This window comes from Falco punctatus (assembly GCF_963210335.1).
Source record: "Falco punctatus genome assembly, chromosome: 19".
Classification (NCBI taxonomy): Eukaryota; Metazoa; Chordata; class Aves; order Falconiformes; family Falconidae; genus Falco; species Falco punctatus.
Window position 1 is genome coordinate 4016641 of NC_137599.1, and position 21228 is coordinate 4037868.

Consider the following 21228-nt stretch of genomic DNA (forward strand, 5'->3'; position numbering starts at 1 on the left):
CCTTACTGCATACAGATGAGCCCTGCTGGCAGCCAACAAGGTGCTGCATCTGTTTGGTGCTGAGCTGAAACACTGATGTGAGCTGTGTATTTTTTCCACCTTACTGCACTGGGTAGCATAGATGCGCATGAAATAACATGACAAAAGCCATCAAGCATTCCTCAATTGGTGGTAAGGCTTGGCATCATCCACTTAACCTGCAAGGCAGGAGTGTGGGATTACCAAAACTGGATATTTGTGTCCTGTACAGCTGGGTCATCACATTTCTCTTTGGTGAATGGTAGATAACGAACCTCCCTCCAAAAGACAATATGTGCTTTGAAAAATTAATGTTGAGTTAGAAAGGTAGATGACTTGCCTGTTAGTGTCTCATCCTCCTGAATATTAAGAAACTGCCCAACGAGCATATTGTTGGAGCACTAAAAAATTGGAAGGGTTTTATCCACATCTTGGATGATGCCTTCTCATGGACTCTGCTGCTCTAGTCCTTTTTTGCAAGAAATATCAGCAATATAGTACTCTTCTGGTAATGGCTACTTAGGGACAAGGAAATGTTTTGCTAAAGCTCGGTTGACCGCTGAAATTAATCTCAAGTTGTTCAGCCCATCTGGTACTTGCTTTCTGTATTTGCAGTGAAAATTATGTACTTGATTTGAGAGGAAATTAGAGGGAAGAGAACTGTGTCCTCTTGAGTTCTGGAAAATACGGCTCCTGAAATACCACTGAGGAGCTACTGCAGTCACGCACAGACCCTCCTTGGAAAGTATTAATAAAGTAATGTCAAGACTGATAGTGTGAACATGTGAAAAATACTTGCCTGTGCTTTAGCATCTGGTGAAAATACTGAAATTAAACTGAAGACGGACTAATCGTTTGTTCAGTGGCCAGTCTAGAACGGAAGCAAAATGCTATTACCGGTTATTACAAACTTACTTTCTGAAAGCTCTGTAACTGTGGGCTAGAGTTTTGTAATGACAATGCTTTGCTGAAAATTAGGTGTTGAAATGACCGACCTGAATAAGACTGTTCTTATATATAAAATAATGATTATTTTTGAGAAACAACATTAAAAACAGTAGGGGGGGAGAGGAGGAAAGTCAGTAGCGTTGCCCCAGTTTAAGTTTCTAATGCCGTTAGTGATTAACACTGTTGATTTCAGGGCTTTTCTGTCTGTCAGAAGCACGAGAGGTGCATGGGAACCGCTTGAGCTTGTAGGGAACCGTCTTTCGGACGGAAAACTTATTTTCTTTCAGTGCGGGCCGAGGTTCAGCGTCCGCGCCTTGCTTTGCTCCAGGGCTGACCTAGCTCACCGTCTCCCTTCAAAGCCCCCGGCGGCCGGGCCCGGCAGCCCCCTGCGGTCTCCGGCAGCCGCAGCTCTGCCACCGGGGTGTCACGGTGCCACATCCTGAAGGGGTCACTCGCGCCGCCGGGGGTCTCCGGGCGCGGGCGAGGCGCTGGCTGCGAACGGCTGGGAGCGGAGCGGCGCCGGGGAGGGAGCGCTCACCGCCCCGCTGCCCTCTGTGCCCGCCGGCCGCCCCGGCCCCCAGCCCTGCCTGGCCCCCTGCCGCCATGCCCCCGGCCCAGGCCCCAGCCACCGACCCCGGCCCGGCCCCGGCCTGGCCTGGCCTGACCCCGCCGGCCCTGCCCGGCCCCAGTCCCTGCCCCCGGCCCGGCCTCCAGCTCCGAGCCCTGCCTAGCCCCCGGCTCTGCTCGAGCCCCGGCCCTGCCCGGCCCCCAGCTCCCAGCCTTGCCCGGCCCCAGCCCCCGCCCCCGGCCCCGCCCCGGCCCAGCCCGGCCCCGCCCTCCGCGCCTGTCCCCGCCCAGCTCCGCCCCGGCCCCGCCCCCGGTCCCGCTGCCCCGCCGGCCGCGCAGCCCCGCCGGCTCTCGCTCCGGTCGCCGCTGCCCTGCCCGCCCCCCCGCCGGACCCCGCTGCCCGGCGGCCGCTGCGCGCAGGGGGTTGCGGGCCCCGCCGCCCCTCCCGGCGGCCCCGGCGGCCGCAGCATGTCGGCCGTGCGCAGGAAGCTGGGGGACACGTACCAGGCGGTGGGCCCGGCCCGCGGCGGCACCCGCCCGGAGCGGCAGCGCTTCGTGGACAAGAATGGGCGCTGCAACGTGCAGCATGGCAACCTGGGCGGCGAGAGCAGCCGCTATCTCTCCGACCTCTTCACCACGCTGGTGGACCTCAAGTGGCGCTGGAACCTGCTCATCTTCCTGCTGACCTACACGGTGGCCTGGCTGGTGATGGCCTCCATGTGGTGGGGCATCGCCTACCTGCGGGGCGACCTGCACCGGCCGCACGACGCCGCTTATAGCCCTTGCGTGGCCAACGTGTACAACTTCCCCTCCGCCTTCCTCTTCTTCATAGAGACCGAGGCCACCATCGGCTACGGCCACCGCTACATTACCGAGCGCTGCCCGGAGGGCATCGTCCTCTTCCTCTTCCAGTCGCTGCTGGGCTCCATCGTGGACGCCTTCCTCATCGGCTGCATGTTCATCAAGATGTCCCAGCCCAAGAAGCGAGCCGAGACCCTCATGTTCAGCCGTGCCGCAGTCGTCTCCCAGCGGGATGGCAAGCTCTGCCTCATGTTCCGTGTCGGCAACCTCCGCAACAGCCACATGGTGTCTGCCCAGATCCGCTGCAAGCTGATCAAGGTGAGGGCTGGGGGGCGGTGGGTGATGCAGGTGCACTGCAGGGTGGCACCGGGCTGCCCCTCTGCAGCCCCTGCTGGGGGGCTCTGCCCCGCCGTGGGGGTGGCTGCCTTGTCCCTTGGCCTGTGGGCGAGAGGACGTGGCTGGGGTCGTATGAAGGGCTTCAGAAAAATTTGCAGTAGCTGCCCATAGTAGGAGCCACGAAAGACCCAAGCAGGCGTAGGGGAGAATGGCTCATTGGAGACCTCCCAGGGATGTGCCAGTGGGTCGTGAGGCTGGCAGGAATGGTTTCATCGGGAAGGATGGATGAGTCGGGATACAGGAGAGTTGCAGGGAGGGATTCCAAAGCGTGCCTCTTAGCAAGTGACAGCTGGGAATAAGAAATTGATTTTGTGGTGACATTAAACCCATTTTGTGGTGACATAAAATTAGGACAAAGATCTACCTTGGCCTCCTCTTCCCCTTGTGGAGACCTGGGGAGCTTTACCTTGTGGTTCCTTGCCCCATGGTTCCAGGCAGTGGTCTTCTAGCATTCCAGAGGGATCGTGCAGGTGCTTTAGTGGAAAGGCCCTTTGATTGTCACCAGTATGTATTTATTAATCACTGGCAATGGTCACTGTGATTCAGAATGCAAGAAAACTGGAATTCAAAGGAGATCATAACCAAAAAAATCATCAGGAGACGGTAGAGTTTGGCAGGCACGGAAGTCCAGAAGATACATTGGGCAGGAGCAGAATGGAAGGAAAACCGTGCGGCATGCCAAGAGAAAGCGACATAGCAGCTCGTAGCAGCTCCATCTTGTCACAGGAGTGCACTTGACGGGGAGCATCAGAAGCTGGATCCCAGTGATTACCTTAATTTCAGAATATCATATCTGAATGTTGTAAATGTTCTATATTCTCTGTGGTAATCCTCTGCCTGGAGCAACTGTTTGGATGCTTTAATAATTTGCAGAAACAAGCATGATACAGCAGGGGATGGGACAGTGGTAAATGCAAAAGGCCGTTTTCCTTCTGTTCTGCGCAGACTGCTCGACTGAGCTGTTAATTTTTCTTGCCACAGAATACCATTTAAGATGGAGAATCTGCTAAGATTCAAAAAGAGGTTGGATATATATATGTGTGTATATATATATATGGGAACAAGCTGTCAGGAGTTACAACAGAGCAGTTTTGGTAGGAATTGGAAAGCCAGCTAAACCATGATTTTTGTTGATCTCTTAACTATTAAAAAATAGCAGAAAGCCTCCTCTAAAGTATTTAATTCTGTCCGTCATCCAAGACAGAATGCAAGTCAAATGGCATAAAAGTGGCGTTAGGTGTTACAGTTGTGTTTTTACAGTGATCGTAGTTTGCTATAAATTTCTTTTGAAATAAGACACCAAACACGCAACCTGGAGCACTTAGTGCTGATAATCTCGTTGCTACACAATGCTCATGTGCACACGACTGGGACAGAAAACACAAGGACATCTGATGGACCTGCTTGACCGATTTGTCTTATGATAGCTGTTCCATAGACTAGACGATTAATCAGTGAGAAGCGTTTGATTGCTTTTTAATGATCATCGTGGCCGTGACTTGGGTTCAAGCTGCTTTGCAAATAGAAGCTACGGACACAGGAAAGTTTAGAAGGGAATGTTTGTGTCCTAGCTGCCCCCTCAGTCCTGATCACAAAGCACGGTGTTAGTTCCCACGTCTTTCTGCAAATCCTCGTCTTTCTGCAAATCCTCCTGGGTTTGGTGAGGTGCCCCTTGAAGTGGACACAGCACTCCAGAAGTCACAGCGGCCGTTTCGGCAGCGTGTGAATTTACGTCAGCTGCTTTGAAGTAGCTCGTGTCTCCTGGAAACTTGGGGTGAGTGGGCTGGAACTCCCTTTCTCTTTAGCGAGTTCTGCCTTTTTGTGATTTGTGCTCTTTCTGCTGTGCTTCATGCCCTGCTGTTGACAGCTGATCTTGCTACATTTCTCCTGCACCCCATTAGAGAGCTAGATTAATGCTTTTTTTCACTTGTATCACGGTAAAAGAATGTGAAGAAATATGCCTTATCACACTTTTGCCCTTGAGATAGAAGATGTATTTAGTAGTGAACATAATGTTTAGATCAGACCAATTGGAGTCCTGAGGATTTACCTTTGTAAAAACAAAATACCAAGCTGAGTGTGTCCGAATGGCTTTTTCTGATGGTGTGATACGTGTCGTAGGACAGTTGGGACATTACAGTGGTGCCACCACACTGTGCTGGCTTTTTTTTTTTTGGTCCAGGAGGCTGCCCAGCAACATGGCATAGTGATGTTCTGGAAGAATCCCAGGCCCTTTTTAGACTGGGTTGTGGAGAGTTAGGAAAACAGTTACAAGACTGAGTTTCAGCAAAAAGCTTTTTCAGAAACCTGAGCCTCTAATTTACATTAAAGTGCTCTAGAAGCAGGCAAAAGCAAACGGCTGGGGCAAGAAACAGAAAGGAGCTGGCTGGAAATAGCTGCTGAAAATGTGCGGTTCCAAGTTGTGGCCTTTTCAGTGTCACAGTGAACTGTTATTTTTCTGCCTGTTAATTTCTGGACCTCAGTAGTACCCCTGAGTGATCCCGTGACAGCAGCAGCAACCAGCATCCACCGTATGGCTATCAGTACTGATTTTTGAAAAATTAGTTATTATGGCTATCAGTACTGATTTTTCAAAAAATTAGTTATGATACCCTTTTTTATCTTCTCTTGATAGGACTGTACATGTCACTGATAATGTTGGTGTGTGAAGTGGTCTGTAAAGTGCTTCAGCTCATAGTGTAGGACATTTTGATTCAGAAAGCCGAGGAATGTAAGATCACCTTAACCTGTTTTCAATATATGCTAAGAAAAAGTTTTAAAAATACAATTGTGAAGCGTAGTAGCCGTAGAGCCAGTGCACTTTGGGTTATGGCCAGCAGGCACCTGAGCTGTACTAATTAACGGCTTTGAATAAGCTGAAAGCAAACAAAATTGTTAACAGAAAATTTGCAGATGGCAGATGACAGGTGTTGCAAATAAGAAGACCCGTTATATTGTAATCTCGATAACTTGATAAGCAGGGCACGTGCAGAAAGTGGAAATACGTGTCTTAATATCTTAGAATCATCCAGATTGGAAGGGACCTTGGGGGGTCTCTAGTCCAACCTCCGGCTCAGTGTGTGGTGACCTGGGAGCTCAGCCCAGGTTGCTCTGAGCTTTTTCTCCCAGTCTGGTTTGGAAACTTCTAAGGACGGAGACTGCACAGCCTTTTGGGGCAAGGTCTTTTCTTCAATCCAATCTGAACTCCTGTCGTCTCCCTTGCTCCAGCTGCGCACGGCTGTGAAGAGCCTGGCTCCATCTTCTTGATTACCTTCCTCTGAGGTTTGGGAATGTCCCCCTCTGTGTGTCCTCTTCTCTGGTCACTCAGGTTGTATTTACAGCTTGGGGCAGCTAGACACAAACCACGCAATCCTTGAATAGCAGTAAACAAAGTAACAAGTTCATATTATTTAGTGATGTAATCTATGTAATAAATGTTCTTGCAGGGTTCTAGTCTAAGGAGGGGCAGCAGCCACCTAGGTGAGATCAGGGCTTTTCCTCTCACTTCTTCAGAACTGAAAATACTGTAGTTCTACATGGAAGATTAGCCACGTGCTAGTTTAGCATTTTCTAGATTCCTGAGTTTCCCTACAGTGTACTGCAATATTAAACCCAGTGCTCATCTGTCTTTTGCATCCCACGTTTTCTACTCCAATGCTTAATTAGTCCACCTGGGTAGCAAAACACACGAGTTCTCTAAAGGAGTGAACTGAAAGAGCGTTAATAATAATAATAAACCCTACAGTTAAAGAAGGACGTGCATAAACAACGGGGTTTTGGAAAGACCAAGAGTGAATAAAGCACAGGAGCAAAGCCTCAAAGGGCAGAAAATGTCCGGTCAGACACAAAACCAGACGAAGTGGCGATTCAGTGGAAGTCTGCCTAGTAATAAGAAACAAAGCAAAGATCCAGTGGCAGAAAGTTAAAGATGGAAAAATCCAGACACAAAAAGAGTCTTTTTTTTCTTAGCTGTGAGGCAATTAACCTTCAAAGAAACTTCTGTAGACCTTTGGGCTCTCCATCTCTGGCCACATTTAAAATGAAAGCTGGGGCGTTTTGCAGTAATTGTGCCCTTGTTCAAGCATGTATTAATCTGCAGAATTTATTTGACTTTCTGTTATGCAAGTGGTCAAAATAAAGAATCCCCAGTGTTCCTTCCACACTTACTGCTGACATTTTATAGCCCTCTGCCCTGTTTTGTGATCTTTTGAGTAAAGCTCTATATATGCAACCAGGTCGCTGCCTAGGAGTCTTAACGTATTAGGGCTATTAAGCTACCTTCGTTCAAGTTAGTTTGTTTTTATTTAACAAATAAGTTGCTTTTAATAATTCTCCATGCCCTGCATGAATTAGTCCTGTATGTAAGATACCATATCCCTCAAACACAACCTTTTGCTTTCTCCCAGGTCTGTGACCTCTAATCCTCCTCGCTGGGTTTGTTTACTATTGACTGGATTTGATCGAAGACTGTTCCACAGAGAAGAATAGTTTGTAGGTGAAACAGTTCTTAAGCCATTCAGGCAGCAGTTTGTGCAAATACGCACAGCTTTGTCTAGGTAACTGTATTTGATAAAACTTGGGGAAAACTGGAGGTCTTGGTTCATACAGCTCGTATTGAGCTTCTTACCTTGGAGCAAAGATCGTACGTTGCCAACCAGTTTGTGCACCTGGTAGTAACCAGGTGGCAGTAGTGGTGTAGCCTACAACGTCATTCTGTACGTTCCCTCTGGAAAAGAGCAGGGATGGTTTTGCTTTTGTTCAATTACACCTTTGCAACAGACTGTCAAGATTGCTACAGAGCAGTGGGTTTGAGCGCTTGTATTTCACAGCGCTGGCTTTGACCTTGCAAAGCCCGAATAATTTGTGAGAGCGCTTTTACGAGCAATCAGCTGCTACTCTCCTTGTCCTCATCAGAAGGGGAGAACAGGCACATAGCACATCATGAAGTAATGCATTGTATTTTCAGAAGGAGCTGGACTGAGCCACCTAACTGGCGATGTAATCGCCAGTAAATACTGGGCACTTCAAAATTCAGCATTTTTAAGGTGCAGGTAAAGCAGAGGGACAGTCTGAAGGTATACTAGTTGCTTGGGGATTTTTTTTAAAGACAGAAATTTTCTTAAAAGAATACCAATCAGATCTTAAGTCAATGGTAAAACTGCTTTGGCTTGCTCTCAGGACTAAAGGATAGTTCCCAAATGATGGAACCGATAGATTTACCAATACCAATGCAACACGGTAAAACTATTTAGTAACTACAGAATAATCTTATCATTTATGGTCGGCTTCTTAAAAAGAGTTAAGTGCTTTCTAACGAAGCAATAAACAAAAATGATTTTAAATAGGCTCTGCAAAGCTTCTAATTTTAATGGGCAATTTTTGCCTGTTATTAATCATTAAATTCTACTTTTAAAGCAATCAGCTGAGGAGCTGCCTGGCCAACTGAGGTAATTTTTAGTTATATTTTGAATAGCAGAAAAAATGGGGCAGGGGGAAGCGATCATGTGAGTATTTTTATTGGACCCGTAAAATGGCATGAATAAAAACAGGGAGCTTAGCTTAATAATGCTCATAAGTTCATTATTAAGATCACGTGCAAATTGGCAGGGGGTGATAGCATTGTTAATGTCGATTCAGATGTTTTTGTGGAAACGTCACTTATCAGACGTATTGTACAATTACTGTGAGCTTACCTTTGAGTTAGTACATCGCAGTGTCTGCCAAACAAAAATCAATAACACATAAAAATAACAAAACATGAATTCAGGCAATGGATTAAAAAATTTTGCTCTCTTTCACGGGAACCGTTGTCGCAGGATGTTCATGGCGAGCATCCATTGTAAGACATGTAGTGTGGTGCCTGAAGTTTTTGTCAAAAAAAAAAATTTGAGAATATATATCGTAGCAAAGTTTGTAGATGATAATGAGATCTAGTGGCATGATAAGAAAAGTCAAACTTGGTCATACATAATATATATATATGTAGTCATAAATACTATAGCCTTATAGTATTTAGCATTACTTATATCTCCATCATGAAGACCCCAGACCTAATATATAGATAATAATATCATGAAAGAGGCAGGTTTAAACTTCTTTGCATTGATTTCATGTTTTGCCTCACACGGTGATTACTTTTCATCTTTTCATCTCTAGTCCCGACAGACACCGGAGGGAGAATTTCTGCCGCTAGACCAGTGTGAACTGGATGTTGGATTTGGAACTGGAGCTGACCAGCTGTTTTTAGTTTCCCCATTAACGATCTGTCATGAAATTAACTCAAAGAGCCCCTTTTTTTGTCTCTCACAAAGATCACTGAGAAGCGAGCAATTTGAAATAGTTGTCATCCTTGAAGGAATCGTTGAGACTACTGGTAAGACTTAGAATAATATCCATACTCTTTAATTTTTAGTCTTTTGTTTTCAGTGCTGATGTTTTTAGCGAGGCAGCTGTTAATCTTTTTGGGATGGTAATCCTGGATGCTCCAGAATATCCCACCATATGCTACAGAGCTTCAGTGGCTTTACCAGCTGGTAGGAGACCTCCCTTCGCCGTAGGGCTCTTCGTTACCGATGCCCAACGTGGCAAACGCATCCAAGAAGAGATGCACACTATGAGTATGGCATGCAGAGGAGACAGCACCCTGTTTTAAGGACCACCACCCTGAAAGAACATCGAACTTTTCAGCCCAGCTCGCATTAAATTGAAGGCAAAAATAACACATGAAGGTATTTCACAGTACAAATACAGACCACATAGTCACAAAGATTGTCGGAACATGTGGTTATCAACAAATAAGAGCAGGGCTTTGGGGTTTTTTTCATCTTTTTTTTTTCTTTTTTTAAATCTTGATACGGCGTTGTCCCTATGACAGCTGACACTGTGGTCTTGTCGTTTGGGGAGTTAATTCTATGAATCCTGCGGCGCTGCGCTGCGGTTACGTTAGCAGCTCTGTGTCGAGGAGCCATGCGTACTGTTGAAGTCCAAATCATTCAGTAGGTTCATCAATATCCCGATCTTCCTCTCCTTTCTTTTGAGGATTTGTTGAACTTTGATTAATCGAAAGGCATTTTCAACCTTCTTTCACCAAGATTACCTGGCGCTTGGTTCCTGCCTTGGAAACGGGGATGTCCTTCTGGCACAGCCACGTGCAGTCAGCTCCTGCCGGACAGGAGATGGGGCTGACTGATTTCTATCCACCTGCTGGACTGAGCCCTAAACAAATACACGATCCACCGGGGCAGAACACCCTTTCAGGTCGAGTGGGGCAGCCTTTAGATCCCCACAGAAGCCTCTTCTCATCCTGCAACGGAACGATGTATCTTAGATAAGCACGCGCTCATAACCGCACTTCATGCAATTACCTCACCGGGTATCGCGAGGGAAACATTTGACATTTGTCTGAGAATTCATGTAGCAGTAACCGGCGAGCAAACCACAGTTTGGGCTTTCTGAGTGCTGATTCTGCCTCTGAAGGGTGCCGTGATGGGAGGTCTTAAAGTTCTGCTCACCTGGGATATTTGCATTAATTATCAGCAGCACTGTTGTGCCGAGATTGTGAGACGTTTGTTGGCTTGGTTGAAACACATTTGAGCTGTCGGTTCACCCGTGTTAATACTGCCCATGGGGTATGTTTGCACAAAGTGGAACAAATTCTTCTACAAGCTTTATAGCGGTACCTATGTCTTGGCACGGAAGGCAGCTGCAGTGTCTCTGCATGACTGTTATCTTTGACACGTTGTTTGGAGAAAAGGCAGCCTGACCTGTAGAAGGAATGGAGGATAAAATTTTTCATTTAGCTTTGGCTCCCCCCACACCCGGCGTCGGCCAGAGAATGCTGTCAGCCTGTGCCCAGCAGTGGTTCTTTCTCTTCCAAGAAACAGTATTGCGTCCAATCTGTAACATCGTTGTTGCTAGCAAGATAATACTGTCTTAATTTTATGTTTTGCTAGCGAGATAATACTGTCTTAATTTTATGTTTTGCTAGCGAGATAATACTGTCTTAATTTTATGTTTTACTTTTATCGAAAGCTGTTTGCTTGGTGTGTCTCTGCAATACTTAATCCAAGATTTGCATAAAAATCTGGTCAGTCAATTAGAGTCAACACTCCCTGGACTGTTGGGAGATTGACTAGGGACAATCGCACTGTTTTGTAATCAGTTTTATTTTATAAATTTTTTAGCTTACAGGCTACAGTTGGTTTTTATCGGTCAGCCTTACCTTGGTATTTTTTGTTCCATGTGCTGGTCTGCTTGCTCACATTCGAATTTCATGCTCTTGTCTCTTGTTTCCGTAGGAATGACGTGTCAAGCCAGGACCTCATATACAGAAGATGAAGTTCTTTGGGGTCACAGATTCCTGCCGGTCATGTCCCTAGAAGATGGGTTTTTCCATGTCGATTATTCTCAGTTTCATGCCACGTTTGAAGTCCCCACTCCTCCTTACAGTGTTAAAGAGCAAGAAGAAAACCTGTCCCTATCATCTCCTTGGAATAGTCCTGTCGATAATAACAAGACCAGGAGAGAGCAGGTTTGTTCACTTGAGTGTATTGATATCGCAGGAGACATAAACAAGCTCCCACTTAAACTTCAGAAGATTAGCTCGAGGAAGGAAGACCTTCCAAGAAGAGCCCTGAGAATGAGTTCCAGTAACACAGAGAAGACTTGCAGTACTGGAGATCTCTTGAAAATTCAAGAAATAAGTTCCATGTCTGATGGTGAAGACAGTGATGACAGGATACAGCTGAAAGCCTTAAAATTAAATGTTGAGGCTTTGACTCAGTCGACCGGCGATCTCCAGAAGAGCCCTCCCAGTATGTGTGCTCTAGAGATGAAACTGGAAGATAATTTTCCTGCCAAACTTCAAAAAATGAACTCTGATCGCCTCTCCTAAGAGCAGAAGCAATGGGAGTTGTTGCTGATAAACTGCATTTGAGACTGCTGACCTGAAAGAGTTGTTGTACGGTAAAGTCATCGTTTGGTTTTGCTGCTTTCAGGAAGAACAATCCTTTTTGTATGATTGTTCTGTACAGATCCAACTTAGGTAGCATAGTAGGACTTTGAGGGGCAGTGAGGTTAGACTGTCGTGCCAAAGAGATCGCTGCCCTCACGATGTTTGTCGGCATGCTTGTTGCAAATCTACATTGTCTTCCATACCTGCAGATGCTTTTTCACGAAGCAAGGACCAGATCCTTAGTTGCAGAGTGCAATGGTCAGAGGTCAAGCCAAAAGGGCGTAAAAGCCAGCTGAAACACAATTTTGTGCAGCTCAGACCTTGGGAGTGTTGCTGATGTGTAGAACAGCAGGACACAGGAGGAATCTGTGACGCTGCTTGGTCATCGTCCCGTTCTCCCTCAGGGACCCTGCTGGGAGGTGGCCATCCTGTGCAGCCTGGTGGCACGCATCCTTCTGTCCCCGTGAGCGTGGCATGCCAGCTCCGTGTCCCCAGAACCTCGTCTGTTGTCCTTCAGGTAAAGGAAGCAGTTTGCCGTAGCCGTTTGTGTCGCTTGACTCACGCAAACTCTCATAAACATCAGCATCATTTGTCCCGTCAAAAGTCAGACCCCAGCATTCGATCAGGTGGATAACGTGGAATTTTCATGACTCATTGTGAAGGGGGCCTGAGTCAGTAGCTCAACTTCATGGGATGTCTCATACCTCAACTTTATGAAATTTTAGTTTGGAGACTCCTTGTCAGTAAATTCAGGGAAGTGCTAGATAATGCTCGGTCATTACAGGAGTGGATAATAGTACGTACACATTTCAAGAGTTTTACTAAGGAATTATAGCGTCTTTGATGCTGCTCATTTTTTTTTTTTTTGTTACACTTGCGTTCTCCAGTTATGTATGATTCTCAACGATTTTGTAGATTTGACATTTATAATACGAAATTCATTGCAGAGTAGAACTCCGTTTCGATACCAAAAATCGGAGTCGCTGAGCCCCTTTGCTTTCTAGCACTCCCTGGTAAGGCAGGAGGCTGGGCCAGGATTCCGAGATAAAACTCATTAACGACAGAGTCATTATTAAGCAGATATTCTTTATTTGCAGCTCTGGGTGCATAGGGGGGATCGCTCCTCCTAGCATGCACACCCCAGCTCTGGTTCTCACTATTTTTATGCTACTCTCTAATACAGATCCCTAATATTTCCCAGGAAGCTAATACATAGTCAAACTATTTCCCTGAAATGTTTTACGTATTTTCCCACCTCTTTGTGCATGTGTGCTGCCACCTTGAGGGTCTTCTCGGAGGGTTCTTTGATGAAGGCTCGAAGTCTTTGTCCACATAAACTTTCAGTCTGGGGGCTCTTGCACACACACAGTTCATTTCTACAGCTTAAAAAAAAATACATATTCTCTTGTAGTCCTGGAACACACCATCCTGTTCTCTAGGTACAGAAACGTTTCTCTTCCTTTGCAGTGCTTCTCACCGTTGTCCGAGGTTATTTATGACGTACCCTTACGGTTGTGCATCCCCTAGTCTAAACTCCCAGACGACAATTATGTAGCAATTAGCTATTTCCCTGCATTCTACGTGTGTTAGCACATTGTACAAGGGTTGATGAACCCCTGCCAGCTCACCAAAGTCGACCAGTCTCTTATTCTTTTAACCCTGACATATCAGTTTTAACATAAATGCATTAAGATACTGAAAGAAAAGGCAGCACAGGTCTGTACATGTTAAATGTGCAGCTGAGAGAGAATGCTTTTGCATTTTTTGAGCATAATGGAGCATTCTCTCAAAGTGCTTCTGCTAATAATGATTTATTTTCAGTTGTTGAATGAACACTTCAGAAGATCATCCCTGGAATATGGCAACCTTCTCTGTAGAAATGACCAAAAAGATGTCAGTGGAAATTTGCACAGAGGTGTTAGTGTTTTAGTATTTGGTATCTCTTTAAAATGCCATACAGCTTTTTCTAAGTGACTGGCCTTGAATAAGAGGGGAAAATGCTTTTGTGGTTTTAAAATAAATCTTGCATAACTGAAACTGCTGTTTGCCTTACTGATCATGAGGGAATGGCGAGAACTAGACTTGGACTTTCTTAGATTTCCTGGGGTTCTACACTTCAGAGCAATCGCATCACTATTCGGCTATTCTGCTTTCCATCTCAATCTGTGAAAGAGGTCTTTTTTTGTCTTTTTTTTCCTGTTTGGTGGTGAGGAACCATAATCAGACCTGGCTGTTTCGCAAAATGTGATGCTCAGTAGCTCAGTAGACAGGGTGCTTATCACTAGCAGAGCACTCCACAACAGAAGGATCAAATTCTGCTCATTACATGGACAGAATTGTCAAATTTCCAAGGGGTTGCTGTGGCCGTATCAATTGAAAGTGCGTGCCTCGATGACTGAAGTGGAGCAGTGAAGTGATATATCCAAGCCAGAGAGAGCTTGGCTTGCAGGAATTGCCTTTTCTTGCGTTTGATCTCCTGCCTGCAGTGTGAAACTGGAAAATAGTATTTTACAGAAGGGTGGGATGTGCTCCTTGTTGTTGTTTGTTTTCAACATGAATTTCAATGTTATATATGTGCTGAAATCTGTGTTTTCATTTATTAAATGTATCAGTATGGGATATTTAGTGACAGTGTCGATGGATGATGACTCTCCCCACTCTTCAGAACAGCCAAAATTAGGATAAAATAAAATTACGTCCACCTTGGGTCTCAAGCATTCTGGCAAGTCACTCAGCTCAGAGTGCATTTGTAACAGACACAGAAACAATGAGCGAAAGGATCCTGTATCTGCTTCTCAAGATAGTCACGTGAAAGGCTGTTCCACACGTGTTACGCACCTGTCAGACATGTAATGCAGCAGAATTCTCTGCTGTGCGTTCTGCAGGATGCAGTTTTCAGGTATTTTCAGTTTTCCCGGTTCTGGGCCGCGCCTGTAGCTGCAGAATAGATTTAGTCGTGGCTTCCCGAGACTGTGCTGGAGACCAGGCTCAGCACTAAGCAGAATCTTCACTGTCTTAAATGTATTCTGTGAGAGCTTGCAAGCTGCGTGGTGGTTTTCTATGATGCCTGCTGCGACAAAAATAATTGCTGAAGTACTCCTGGGAACCCTAGGGTGATTCTTCCTACTGTGTAAAGCAGCCAGATGTCTTCCTGAGACCGAGGGCTCCGGCGTGCATCTCTCGTAGCAGTATTACTGGTACTCCTCGAGGAGTCTGTTTGGGCTGGAAGAGGGTAAGGATGAAGGAGAAGGAAAGCAAAATGACACACCAGAGTCCCCAGAGATACAGGAGAGCGAGGTGGAAGAAGGGAGCCAGCTTTATGTGGCCCCAGGAGAACACCAAGCCTCATGTGGCCGAGGGGTCACCGGTGCCACCACCAGGATGCGCGACTGGAAACCAGGTGGGAGTGAAGTGTCCCCCAGTTTCAGGATTGCACAGGAGGGCTGGAGCGGGAGCTGGGAGCGGTGGGGTGCCCTCATTTTCTCAGTGGCCAGCCCAGCTCTGAGCCCGCTCTGCAGTCACAAAGACAAGGGTGCAGCCAGGGGCTCCAAGGGGGTGCGCGGTGCCATGCTGGCACGGCACGCATCAGGGGACCCCTGCCCACGGCGCGGGCTGGCTGTCACATGCAGGCACGGTTCAGCCGCCTGATGCTTGGTGCCCGGCCATGCAGGCGGTCAAGATCACGACAAAACCTTTCCCTTGTGCCCTGAGGTCTTGTTTGGCACTGTACAGCCGTAACGCACCGTGCGGGGAGCCAGGAGCCGGGAGTGTGAAATGTGCTTTCACGCTGCTACGCCAAGCGTGCGGCAGAAGCACAGACGGCTGCGGTCAGGGTTTTTCCACTTGAATACCAGAAATAAATTCCAACCCCAAAGGAAAAAGCTCAGAGGAGGCTGGCGGCTACTTGCTGTGTCAAGAGCAGCGGCAGGAGCTGACCCCGGCCGGCCGGATGAACGCCAGTCCAGTAGCCACTGTTCAGGTTCGGCAGAATGGGGAAGTACAATGGCACCAAGCCCTGCAGAAGGCTCAGTCCCAAGTGGTGTTTATGCATAATAATTAATAAATCACCCTGTGGGGTGATGGTGGGGGGGTGCCTTGCGGGGCCAATGGCAGGGGGCACCCCGCGGGGTGGTGGGGGCTCCCGGCCCGGCTTGCCGCCGTGGGTGCAGGGCTCCCGCTGTGGCCCAGGCGTGGCGTGCCGGTGCAGCTGCTGCTGCAGAGCGGGCGAGCGGGGCTGGTGCGGGTGTCCCCGCCACCGGGAACGTCGCAGGAAACGTGGCAGCGGGGCCGGGCAGGGGAAGGGGGCAGGGGCAGGGCAGGGCCGGGGTCTCGCCGCCGTGGGCCCCGGGTGGAGCCGCAGCAGGGCCGAGGCTCCGGGGCACGGGTGGCTCGGCCGGAGGAGGCGGGGGGCCGCGGCAGGGCCCCGGGCAGGCCCCGAGCGGGGACACGCGGGGCCGGCGGTGGGGGGATGGGCTGGGGGCGCTCCGCGGCCGCGCCAGGGCACGTGCGGGCGGCAGGGGGCGGCCCCGGGGGTGCCGGTACCGGGACGTGCCGCCTCCCGGTACCGAGACCCCGGCGACCACACCGCCCGCGGAGCACCCAGGCCGCCCCACCAGGCCCGGCAGTTCCCCGCGGCACGCCGGGAGCTGGCCGCTTCCGGCACCGCCCTTCCGGCACCGCCCTTCCGGCACCGCCCTTCCGGTCCGCCCTGTTGTCCGCGCAGCGTGCGGGGGGCGCCCTTCGCTCGTGGGTGGCCGGGGGGCGACCGAGGCGTCGACACGAGGCAGCGAAGCGGGCACTTGGCCGCAGCACCGGCGGCTGGTGGGGTCTCACCGGTACCGATGTCACCGTCACACACGGAATCGCGCGGGCGGTGCAGGCCCCGTGCCAGGGGCTGGTTACACGTAATTATACTGACAGAAAGCTTAGAAATCACTGGATTAATAGGATACGGAAAACTCAGAATAATTAAAATTCTCTTTGCATGTACAAAGAGGAGCTTCACAGGTGACTTTGCAAGTTAGGCCCGGTCCTGGGGCCCGCTGCACTGGTAAAGTGGGGCTGGGATGCTCCCGTGCTGATAAGACGACACCGGTATGTGAACGTCTGTGCCCTGAGCCAGGAAAACCGGGTCTGTCCTGGGTTTTGGTTTGGAAGGAACTGGGGACACGACTGAGTCTGCACGAAGAGGGAAGGTGACAAGAGGGAGACTCCTGAGCCTTCATCCTCAGCGACCCCCACGATCCGCACCAGGAGACAGTGTGCAAGCGCAAATGGGAAGAAACTTCTGCTAATGGCTTCTTGGCAGGCTAATTACCCTAACCCAGCCTATTCTCGGGCATCGATGGAATATGCATGAATGTAAACTTTAAATCACACGTGCACAAAGAAGTGGGGCAGTGGGTGCTTTTAGAATTGTCCACCCTGATGCCCGCCGGTGAATGAAACGCACTGCTTTATAACCTACCCTGAGTTTAAAAGCTTCATTTTGCACGTCAATACTATCTGCTGAGTCATCCTTCTGGTTACTACTACGCTCGTGCAGAGGAAGGGTCGTCACTTGGGCAAGGGTCTCCTCGACCTGGGGCTGTTCTTTAGTGTAATAACGAAGGTAGTTCACATATAAAATAAAGGCATTTTTTATTGCAGCACCGGGTGCACGGGGGCTCACTCCACACACCCCCCCGCGCACCTGGTTCTATCACAATACATATTTATACAATCAAGTTGGTTAGTTCTGCCCAAAGTCTCCACCTCCAGCTAATTATCGGTGAGTTGCTTTCTCGCCTCAGTTTAAAGGTACAGTTCAATTTAAATCCACTACACACGCTCCCCGAGTGGGGGCTCCATCGTCTTTGGGGGAGGGGGGGGTGGGGGGGGCATTGAGCATCCTTAAAAATAAGTTTAATTGCCAAGTTGGACAGCTGGGTATCTGCCTTGCCAAGTTGTCCCATAGTTCATCCTATGCACAGTAGAACCAGGTGCTCTGGTTACATCCAGAGATAAAAGACCAAAGTTAACATGGTCCAGAGAACAGGTGATGCCTCAAGTGTTAAAACTAACCATGTTGCAAGCAGCTGAAGATTTGCCAAAGTCGATAGTTCTTATAGCACCATCCAAACCAGCCAGCTGCAGCAAGGCTCTCCCCATCCCGTCCCAGGGAACTTCCATAAGCAGTTCCCACACCTTGCCCCGGCACAGCCACCGATCCCCCACCAGGTTTCACAAGATCTACTGTCCAGGCTGTTCCTCCATCCTCTCCAGGCCAGCCCACCTGCTTCTTGACCTCGCTGCAGCCCTCTCCTTGTCTCTCCTCCATCCAGGGAAGCTCTCTCCCTCCTGCCACTGCTTCTTCCAGGTCTCCTCACCCAGTGCCCCCCTTCCATCCCCCTTAGAGCTATTTATCTACTTAGCAGGAACCAGCCACAGCTGCACATCATCCACATCACCCACCCCCCAAGCCAGCCCACAGCTGCACATTATCAGTGTTAATTAACCTGCCTTCATTCCTCTACAAGCAGTTACACAGTCGATGTATAACTCACTTGCAGAATCAGCCCCCACGATCTACAAGATTGTAAAGTAGGCATGGTTATCCAGCGCTGGGCAGCACGGGGGGTAGTGCCACCAAAGTCACGCAGCCCCGAGTTATACAACTAAACGTTACATCTACATCAGGTTTCCCAATACGCCTATACATATGCATGATCTATCCCCACTTAGTATTAAAATTAGTTCCAAGAAGTTATTTCCATAAATTCCTCCCAACTGGCTTGCATGGTGCAAATTCCTCCCAACTGCACTTGCCTGGTGCCTCCTGGAGGTGGTCGCAGGGGTCTTGGGGGATGAAGGCCGACAACTCTTCTTCATCCCCACTAGTAACCCTTTGTCTTTGCGCAGACTCAGTTGCTCCTCCATCCTTATCCAACCAGTAGGGTCGGTTTTAGCGGGTGCTGTAGGCACATCCCTGGTTCTTAGGAGCTGTCCTTCGGGAGGGACTGCAAGACTCTTTTTAAAGAGTTTTCTGCTTCAGCTATTAGTTAATTGCTTCAGCTGATTCACACAACGATTAGCAAAACACTAAACACTCTCTAGCATTCTGATTCTTTGGGCTAAGCAATATTATATCTACTAAAATTCCCTTAACCCCTTCTCTCATAACCTTGTTGGAGGACGGAAGGGGTAGACGCAAGAAAGATAATGACGGTTTTTCAAGGCTGCTTGACAAGGAGGAACCAGAACAAGCAACACAAAGGAAAAAAAAAAAAGTAACAGATGGACACACCGACTAACAAGCCTCAAGGATACCAGGGCAAAGTAATTGTGGTAGTGGGAGATTCATGACCCCCTACTCAAATGCCCCCCCACCCTCAAGAGGATGGAGCCCCTGCTTGGGGAGCATGCATAGTGGATTTAAATTGAACTGTACCTTTAAACTGAGGCGAGAAAGCAACTCACCGATAATTAGCTGGGAGGTGGAGACTTTGGGCGGAACTAACCGACTTGATTGTATAAATATGTATTGTGATAGAACCAGGTGTGCGGGGTGGGCGGAGTGAGCCCCCGCGCACACGCCGCTGCAATAAAAAACGCCTTTATTTTAACAACTCAATCTCCAAGTCTTAGAAAGTTTCTTTTATCCGTCATTTTCGGTATCACAGGGACTTTAAATATCTCAGCTTATGTGACAAGCAACACAGCAACCAATCATTGGTTAACAGGTACTAACGCAATACTAACAGAGAGACAAAGTTCTTAAAAACCAAGATATTCCCACAGCGAATTGTTTCGTGAGCAAACACCAAATATAATATAAAGATTCAGTAAAAGTTCCAGGTACTGTGCGACAGCACTGGCTGGGTTTTGATTTGCTCCAGGGCACAGAGAGCTGTTTGCCAGCAGGGAATTCTGCAGGAGGCTGTGAGCTGCAGCTCCCCTGCCCGTCACTGCGTGTCTGTGCCACCCTGCTCTTGTGTCACCCACGTGCCAGCCCCTGGAAGGCATCGTGGGACACGGGTTTCCCCCATTTCTCCCCCAGTGTGGGGCAGGGAGCGTTTTCCAGTTCTGGAAGGGAATGAAGAGGGCTGTCCCCAGGGTGCCAGGGAGGGTACGGGGGTTGGGGGGATCTCGGTGGCAGCGGCTGGGAGGGGTGGCAGTACCAGGGGGGGATGGCACAGAACTGTCCAGCTACGGCAGCAGAAAGACCCCAGGGAAATCTGAACAGCGCTGCAGTTGTATAAGGACCCCCAGAATGGCTGAAGATGCCGAGGAACAGCCCCACAGCAGCCACAGCCCCCACCCCCACGCTGCCCCCCGTGCCCAGCCGCGCTCTGCCTCCCCACAGCCCCCCACCCACCACGCAGGGACCCTCAAACCTCCAAAACCACCCAAACAGGAGCACAGCCCCCCTGCGCCGGGGCACCGAGAGCTGTGCAGGGAGCTGGGGGGGGGAGGGGGCACAACAACAACCCCGTGGCAGCCAGGGCCATGCAGGCGCTTTGCCCCCATTGGAACACGAAGACCCAGAGCTTCCAGCTCCGCAGCGGTTGGGAACACGGAGGAAGGGTTGAAATCCTGTGCCTCCCCACCTGCCCCAACCCCAGCGCCGCGGCGGCTCTCAGAGGCAGCTTGGGCACAGCTCACGGTGCCGATGCCGCAGGGACAGGCCTGTCCCCCAGCACCCACGCGCCCTTCAAAGTGTGGCCGAGGGACTGGGGAGGTGGCGTGCGGATGGGCACCAGGCCACCTCTTCGTATGTCACCCTCGGAGGCTTTTCTGCGTAACGATCCAACGGCGGCCGTCCGAGTCCAGCCTGGGTGGCACCGCTGGCACGGAGAAATCCCTTCGTCCATTAAAAATAGCACAGGGCCCCAAGCAGCGTGAAACCCGCCGTCGTGCAAAGCCTGCTTTTTAAGTTAAGCCTTTTAAAGTTGGAGCCGAGAGGGTTTAAGAACAAGCCCGAGCATTTGAGCTGCTTGGGGGCCCTAATTTGCACACACTTGGAGGTGGAAGGCAGGTGCTCAGGCACTTGGGCAATCCTCTCTTTCCGTGGGCGGCTGGAATGACTTAACGCAGAGTTCAACCTCCTGGCCCTCACACAAGGCATCATCTTGGCTCCTGGGCAGGTCTCCTCAGCCTCCAGCATCCGGGTCTGTCCGCTCCCCACATCGTCACCTGGGTCAGGACCAATTCTGTCCCCTCTGAGGGATGACAGCCAGAGCTGGACACCGTTCTCAGCGAGGACACGCAGGACTTCGTGGCCGTCTCCACCTTTCTCCACCTCGGGACCTTGTGTGCGGCCGTCACCACCGCGCACCTGGCCGTCAGCTCTGCTTCTGTGAGTGAATTTCCCCACATTCACCTACAATTGCCAACCTAAAGCAGCAAATCGCGTCCAGAGCGAAGGGGAAAGTGCCACTTCACTGACACTACGGTGCTTTTGGGAAATATCTTCCGAGCTATTTCTAGTCCAAAAAAACCCTACTAAGAAATCTGGAAAGACACTTCCCCCGCAACCCCAGCCATTAAGAGCAGGAGTTAAACCC

The 21228-nt window shown here is 49.4% G+C and overlaps 1 protein-coding gene across 1 annotated transcript; it reads left to right on the top strand.

Moving 5' to 3' along the window:
• Positions 1–1863: 1863 nt before the first annotated feature.
• On the top strand, positions 1864–14302 carry LOC308055666 (G protein-activated inward rectifier potassium channel 1-like). Its single transcript, XM_080369882.1, has 3 exons — positions 1864–2652; positions 8887–9103; positions 11028–14302. Exons 1-3 carry the CDS (start codon positions 2002–2004, stop codon positions 11621–11623), a joined length of 1464 nt encoding a protein of 487 aa, XP_080226008.1. The 5' UTR covers positions 1864–2001; the 3' UTR covers positions 11624–14302.
• The last annotated feature ends 6926 nt before the right edge of the window (positions 14303–21228 follow it).

What these genes read in the sequence shown, in the direction of transcription:
- LOC308055666 (XM_080369882.1), top strand. Translation starts at nt 2,002, where the DNA reads ATGTCGGCCGTGCGCAGGAAGCTGGGGGACACGTACCAGGCGGTGGGC. An exon ending in TCCGCTGCAAGCTGATCAAG is followed by an intron (nt 2,653 to 8,886) that starts GTGAGGGCTGGG and finishes TTTCATCTCTAG; the next exon opens with TCCCGACAGACACCGGAGGG. An exon ending in AGGAATCGTTGAGACTACTG is followed by an intron (nt 9,104 to 11,027) that starts GTAAGACTTAGA and finishes TTGTTTCCGTAG; the next exon opens with GAATGACGTGTCAAGCCAGG.